Genomic DNA, 7,706 nt, shown 5'->3' on the forward strand with positions numbered 1-7,706 from the left:
CCACCTATGGGGACATAGGGCATCAATCGAGGCACCTTTGATGTGCTCTATCTGTGACGGAGCGATTAGTCCACAGCGTCTCTATATTATTGTGCGACGAGAGCACTTATTGACTTACTGATTATTAAGAGGCGTATGGATCGATCCTAGGTAAATTGTTACTGGAGTGAGATGGTTAGATGTGTGTGCCCACATTCCTATCTCACTTAATTATTGGTGCATTAGTCTGCAGCTAATGTACATACTACACTGTTATTGTTACTAGCTCACATAGGTATTTCCATAGATATATTGTTATTATACTGACTTATAACTGATCGTTCAGCATATTGTTACTGTTACCGGCTCGCATACTTTATTGGTTTCCCTTTTGATTGTTCATTGTATCGTATTTTTCTTCATCGTTATTGTTACTACTATTGTTTCCTCCGTTACTGAGCAATTTTTGGCTTAGCCGTGTTTCTTTGTTTTGTGTTTTCTTTTATTTGTTTCAGGTACTCAGGGGAACCGGAGAAATGTGTGATAAGAGAGTAAAAGAAAAAGGCTAGACGTTGGAAAACGAGGGACCTTAATAAAAGATTTTTTTTGAGTGAAGCAACTTTAATTTTTGTCGTTTTGTCTAGAACTTTTAATTTGAATGTTTTTTTACCATTGGGTGATTTTAAAATTAGGCTTAAGACTTTAATGAAAAGGTTTTTAATGTCTATAATTACCGTATCGAGTGACACGTCAGCCCTAACCGGGCCGGGGTGTTACAGTTATTGTATCAAAACTTAGGCTCTTTCCTGTTGAAAAAAAGAACTATAAATTTTTTTTTATATATACATGTGAGGACTGGGTAGACGTTGGGATAGGATTTCACAATCTTACTTGATCTTCTTGTTTCTTGGATCGTCCTTCTGATATGAAGACATTCTTATATTTTGCTTTTAGATGCCTCCACGTTGTGACCCTAGTAATTCTGGTGGAGCAAATCCGCCTGATCCAGCTTTTATAGCCGTCGTCACTCAAGTTGTTACTGCTATGCTACCGACTATCATTAACGCTATGCAAAATTCGGGAGAAAGGTTCTGGAGCTAATCCGCCTGTAGGCATTCATACTTGGCTAGAGAAATTTCAGAAGCAGAAACCAAGACCTTTCACTAAGGCCGCCACACCAGTTGTAGCAAGAGATTAGATTGCTCACATTGAGAAGATATTTCAGGTGTTACGAGTTGAAGACCAATTCAAAGCAAGGTTAGCATCGTATAAGCTAGAAGAGGATGCACAGACTTGGTGGGAGGGTGTGTTAGTGGAAAGAAGAGGAGACCAGTTTGCTGAAAATTTATCTTGAGCAGACTTTCGTTCTATTTTCTTTGAGAAGTATTTCACTACTGTGGATAAGAGCCACTACACTCGAGAGCATCATGCTCTTCGTCAACGAGATGATGAATCACTTTCTGAATTCACTGACCGATTCTACCTATTGATTGGATTCCTTGGTGCTGCTGCTGGAACACCTGAGGAACAAGCTGAAAAATACCAATGGGCTGTATGTGGCCGAATTCGTAGCTCAATAATTCATTTGACTTTTGCTACTGTTGCAGAAGCTGCTAAAGCTGCAAAGAAAGTGGATATGGAAAGGCAGGCATTTATGGGAAGTTCAGATGATAGCCGAAAGAGAAATAGGGATGGGAACCATATTGGCGAGTCGTCTCAAGGGTCATCGGATAAACAGACTAAACCATGGCAAGGCAGGACCCGGAGCCAGCAACCGATCCAAGCTCAACCCAGAAACCAGAAAGGGAACCAAAATACCGCGCCGATTCCTTTGTGTACTCACTATAAAGCATCACCCAGGCGTTTGTCGCCGACTTACTGGAGCTTGCCTTAGGTGTGGGGCTATAGGGCATATGATCAAAGATTGCCCGGAGGCCAGGAACCGATTAGAAGATACCACTAGAGGAGCTAATGCACCACTTGCGACTAGAGGACAAGTTTTTACACTGAGGGAACTTAATAAAAGATTTTTTTTAGTGAAGCAACTTTAATTTTTGTCGTTTTGTCTAGAACTTTTAATTTGAATGTTTTTGGACCGTTGGGTGATTTTAAAATTAGGGTTAAGACTTTAATGAAACCGTTTTTAATGTCTAATATTACCGTATCGAGTGACACGTCAGCCCTAACCGGGCTAGGGTGTTACAAAAACACACCATTAGCATAGTTTTTATTTCAATTTTATTTAACTTTACATGTTAGTTAAGACATCTTTTCTGCAACTATTTTTATTATTACAACGACCCTTCAATCAAATGATCGATCAACCTCACTATAAGGTTAGAGATCATGTTACGTTATAAGAAAAGCTAAAGTTGTTTATGTTCAATGAATCGAAAAGTCAAAATGTAAACATACTATTATTTAACTACCGTGACATTCAATATTCACAAAATTAGTACTAGCAGTGATGCCAACAAGACAAGTTTGTAACGAGCACACATCATAGTTCATATCCGATTGTAGCATTAATATGGTGACCCCGCTCTTCTGTTTCGTCTCGCTCCTTGCACATTTCTTTGCTACGTCAATTTGAAATGATCAGTCCAAGCCGAGCTTCCTTTCCATCCCCTCATCCCAGGTTACATTATCTCCACCTCAGCCTTCCCCAACCCATTCCATGATTTCCATCCTAGTATATATAAACTAAACTAAATTTAAATTTTAACCATGCAAGCCACATAAAAAAACTACATAGCTAGTTGTGTAACTACCCCTACTTGATGTTGTGTTCATGTGTTTTACTTTAGGTTATTCTAAATGTTTCTTTTAAATGTTTCTTTTGTCTTACATCTCAGGTTCAAAATAATCTCACTCATATGCCATAAACATATGTTTAAGCCTAGATAAACCACCACTGGCTGGATTAGGTCATCAGTACCATTAAGTGTTTTCCAAAGTCGTCGCCAGTTTTCGTCATTCAAATGGAAAAAAGAATAAAAATAAAAAGAGCTAGTAGTATAATAATTTGCCTTACCCATATTAATGCATTTAAAAGTTCGTTGGGTTAGTTGCCAACCCCCCTTCTTCCCCTTTAAATTCTCATTTCCCCCCTTCTTACAAATCACATATCTTCTTCAAATTCATCAAACACTTACACAATTCAATTCTATAGTTTTCCATGTCAAATTCACAAGAACAACCCGTGGCGAACCCGCCCGCCACCACCACCGCAACCCTCCCCAACTTCCTCCTTTCCATAAAACTAAAATATGTCAAATTAGGCTACCATTACTTAATCTCACACGGTTTATACCTCTTACTAACCCCTCTCCTAGCTGTTATCGCGGTCCATTTATCGACACTCACGACACCACCCGACTTCATTAACGTATGGGACCAACTAAGGTTCAATTTAGTCACAATAATCACATGCTCAATATTAATAGTGTTTCTAGCCACAATCTACTTCCTGAGCAGACCAAGAAAAATTTACCTAGTCGATTTCTCGGCTTACAAACCCGACCCCGCCCGAATGGTGACTCGGGAGATATTCGTAAACCACTCGGAAAAAACCGGGATGTTCACTGAAGAAAATTTAGCCTTTCAGAAGAAAATTCTTGAACGGTCGGGTTTGGGGCAAAAGACTTAATTCCCTGATGCGGTGTTGAGAGATCCTCCAAACCCGTGCATGGCGGAAGCGAGGAAAGAGGCGGAGATGGTGATGTTCGGGGCGATTGATGACTTGTTGTCGAAAACCGGGGTGAAGGCGAAGGATATTGGGATATTGGTTGTGAATTGTAGCTTGTTTTGTCCTACACCGTCTTTGAGTTCGATGATTGTGAATCATTATAAGCTTAGAGGGAATGTTATGAGTTATAATCTTGGTGGAATGGGGTGTAGTGCTGGCTTGATCTCCATTGATCTTGCAAAGCAACTTCTACAGGTTAGTTTCTTGTTTCTTAATCCGGAGTAACCCTATTTTTGTTGGCAAAACTCGGGTCTTTAGGTAAACTTGTTTAATAAAGGAGGCTAAGCTCGAGCGGGAGCCTTTTTATTCATATTGATTTTTAATATTATTAATATTTATTTTCATCTATAACAATCAAAATTATATATAGAATTTATTATAAAAATAACAAATATTAATATATATATATATATATATATATATACTATCTTATATATTAAAATTATATTGGAATTACAAATTAAGTAATTAATGTATAAAATTAATTATTAACATATGGGTTTGAGTTTAAAAAAATTTCTAATGAGCTCACTTCAAATCTCAAGGTTTACAAATATAATTTTGAACAAGCCAAATTCACACTTTTAAGTGTTAAACGACCCAAATTCAAGCTCTTATAATAAGTTAAACAAGCCAAAATTGAGCTCTTAAAAGTTATTCAAGCCAAACTCAAGCATGCTTAAGCTCAAACTTGTATAAGTTAATAGACCAAGCGCGAGCCTAGTACAGTTAAAGCTTGAGTTCAGCTAGGCTCTATTTCAGTAAAAATAACAAAAGCAAATCCTTAAAATGTTTGTAGCTAAACGGATAATATTTGTGGGTAACATGGAATTTTTTAATATTTTTACAAATGAAATAATTTTTTTGTTATAAGTTAAACAAGTCAAACTCAGGCCTACCTAGTCGAGTTCAAGCTTGACTCGGCTCATCTCATCTCTTTTACACCTTTTAAACAAAAACAAATCCGAAAATCTTTGTAGGAAACCATTTGTTTGATTACTTGAAACAAAATAAAAATGTTGGTTGATAAAATAATTAATGTTACAAATGAAATGACATTATTTGTTTATTTTGTTGAAAACAGGTGAACCCTAATTCGTACGCACTAGTAGTAAGCACAGAAAACATAACCCTAAACTGGTACCATGGCAACAACCGATCAATGCTAATGTCCAACTGTTTATTTCGAATGGGAGGAGCTGCCGTTCTTCTCTCAAACCGGTCCTCAGACCGCCGTCGATCAAAGTACCAACTCATCCACACTGTCCGCACACACAAAGGCGCGGACGACCGGTGTTACAGCTGTGTGCAGGGGCGGATCTACGGTGTTAACGGGTGGTTCCTCGGAACCACCCGAGTTTTGAAATAATAGTGTAGTTATATATAGAACATAATAAAGGAACCACCTTATAAATTAGAAAGGAATCACTCTATAAACATTTGAAGTGCTTGTCTAGATGGTAACATGTTGGTTTTGTAACCCAGAGGTCGCAGGTTCGATTCCGGTTTTGAAACTTTTTTTTTTTTTTTTAATAACTTACCCAAACATTAGTTAGGGTTTCAAACATAACCATCCCACGATTAGAGCCCCTCTCCAGCCTCCACAGTCCGCCCCAGTCCCTGAACCTCTTCAACTCCTGACCGCCGGCAGCCTCACTCCGTCAGGTCAGCCACTCGTCCCCGTCACTCCGACCATCGCGGAACACCGTCAACCTCGTCTCTGTCTGCCACTCAGCCGTCCCCGTCCTCCTGCCATTGCCTACTCTTACTCGAATCCTCTTATCCTCCCACTTTGAAGGTAAGTTTACATTCATGATTCATTGTTAAATGTTAACTGTTCTTAATTGTTAAGTGTTAACTACTTAATTGTTAAGTTATTTGCTAAATTTAGTTTTAGTTTGTTAGATTGTTGGTTTTAATTTGTTAGTTTGTTAGTTTTTGTTAGTTTCTTTTATTATTTTATCGTATTTTTGTTATGTAATGAACTTTTTCCCGAACCATCGAACCGACCCGAACCTCAAACCGACCCGGAAATTTTTTACCCGACTTTATGAAATTGAAACATCTAAAGTAGTGCACCACCCGAAAAAAATTCTTGGATCCGCCACTGGCTGTGTGTTCCAACAAGAAGATGAAAACAAGAAAATAGGTGTAGCACTTTCAAAAGACCTCATGGCTGTTGCAGGTAATTAAACCTTGTAAATTAAATATTAATGTTTGTATTAGATTGTGTTGTAGATTATGGTTACATCAAGGCCGACTCAACGAACGTGGGGTTGAAATCAAAACAAGATTTTGTGGCATTTTCATGACAATTGTTAGGAAAAAAAATTGTTTATTACAAGTTTTGAACTCACAACCTATACTTTAGTACCATACAAGCCTACCACCATACTAATACATTACTTTAAGTTTATTTTATTCATTATAATATATCTATATATATAATGCTTTTATGGACTTGGATGCCTTAATTAAGTGTGTACCTAAAGCCCTAACTTGTTTTTGCTGTCCCACGAGCTACCTTGGGTTACATCATAGGTGTTACATATATAGAACGTTGAGTTTACTTTATTCATTAGAAGGGTTAATCTTGAAAGTTTTAAATATCTGAGTTGGGTATTTACTTTATCTATTTGTTTAAAGTTATTATGTTTTTCAAGTTTATTAGGATATGTTTAAAAGTGTCGCACCCTATTTGGTTTAGGTTTTTAAGTTTAGTATAAATAGATTGGTAGGGTTAATAATTTGTGTGTGGGTCAAGTTTTCAATTTTATAATAATAAAGATTAAAGTTATTATGTTTAGTTTATTAGGATATGTTTAAAAGTGTCGCGTCCTATTTGGTTTAGGTTTTTAAGTTTAGTATAAATAGATTGGTAGGGTTAATAATTTGTGTGTGGGCCAAGTTTTCAATTTTATAATAATAAAGAAAAGAGAGTCGAACGACTTGTTTATATTATGTGTTCTCGTGTTTGATTAATGATTATCAGGGCCTGATTTCCAACAATGTATAGTTTCTATACTATCACTATTGTAACTAACGGTCTAATGTACAATGTATAGGCGAAGCATTGAAAACAAACATCACAACACTTGGACCATTAGTACTTCCTATGTCGGAACAACTCTTATTTTTCATGACATTAGTTGGAAGAAAAGTGTTTCAAATGAAGATCAAACCCTACATTCCGGATTTCAAACTCGCATTCGAGCATTTTTGTATTCATGCAGGCGGGAGAGCGGTTCTTGATGAGTTGGAAAAAAGTCTTGACTTATCCGAGTGGCATATGGAGCCTTCAAGAATGACTCTCTATAGATTTGGGAACACTTCGAGTAGTTCGTTGTGGTACGAGTTAGCATATACTGAGGCGAAGGGGAGGATCCGAAAGGGTGATCGGGCTTGGCAGATCGCTTTTGGGTCCGGGTTTAAGTGTAACAGTGCGGTTTGGAAGGCGTTGAGGACGATTGATCCGTCTAAGGAGAAGAATCCTTGGAGTGATGAGATTAATGATTTTCCTGTTCATGTTCCTAAGATTGAGAAGATCGGTTCTTGAAAAGATTCAATTTTTGTTGATTTTATGTGTAAAAAGTTGCATATTATATTATATTAATTGTATTGTTAATTGGTATGTTATTGTATGAAGTCAAAAGGCCAAATTGCTTTTTGATTGTGTTGTTATGATGAATTATTATATATATTAAAAGGAGATTTCTTATTTTTCATATATTTACTATTTAATTTATTATTCATTTAAGGTTTTTTTTTTATTATTTAGTTTTAACTATTATGTTTTAATTTTTAATTGCTTAAGTTTTACTTTATTATTTGTAATTTATATATGTTTTAACATTTAAAAACAATATAGATCAGTATATAATTAAATGGTTTTTATTCCTTTATTTTACTTTTGTTTTTCAATTAATTATAATATTTAACAAACTATTTTGTCATTGACAGGTTTATTTATTTGGTTTAC

The 7,706-nt window shown here is 36.3% G+C and overlaps 1 protein-coding gene across 1 annotated transcript; it reads left to right on the forward strand.

Annotated features, from left to right (window-relative positions):
* Window positions 1-3,109: 3,109 nt before the first annotated feature.
* Window positions 3,110-7,321, forward strand: LOC143585485 (3-ketoacyl-CoA synthase 20-like). Its single transcript, XM_077067264.1, has 4 exons — window positions 3,110-3,922; window positions 4,812-5,028; window positions 5,838-5,912; window positions 6,793-7,321. Exons 1-4 carry the CDS (start codon window positions 3,668-3,670, stop codon window positions 7,281-7,283), a joined length of 1,038 nt encoding a protein of 345 aa, XP_076923379.1. The 5' UTR covers window positions 3,110-3,667; the 3' UTR covers window positions 7,284-7,321.
* Window positions 7,322-7,706: the final 385 nt, after the last annotated feature.

Source organism: Bidens hawaiensis, unplaced genomic scaffold (genome assembly GCF_021521415.1).
Source record: "Bidens hawaiensis isolate Kalapana, Puna unplaced genomic scaffold, B.hawaiensis_p1.1 tig00033865_1, whole genome shotgun sequence".
NCBI classification, from domain to species: domain Eukaryota; kingdom Viridiplantae; phylum Streptophyta; class Magnoliopsida; order Asterales; family Asteraceae; genus Bidens; species Bidens hawaiensis.

Coding starts and splice junctions, on each gene's coding strand:
- LOC143585485 (XM_077067264.1), top strand. CDS start 3,668: ATGGCGGAAGCGAGGAAAGAGGCGGAGATGGTGATGTTCGGGGCGATT. Junction 3,923..4,811: donor TTGCAAAGCAACTTCTACAG/GTTAGTTTCTTG, acceptor TGTTGAAAACAG/GTGAACCCTAATTCGTACGC. Junction 5,029..5,837: donor CGCGGACGACCGGTGTTACA/GCTGTGTGCAGG, acceptor GATCCGCCACTG/GCTGTGTGTTCCAACAAGAA.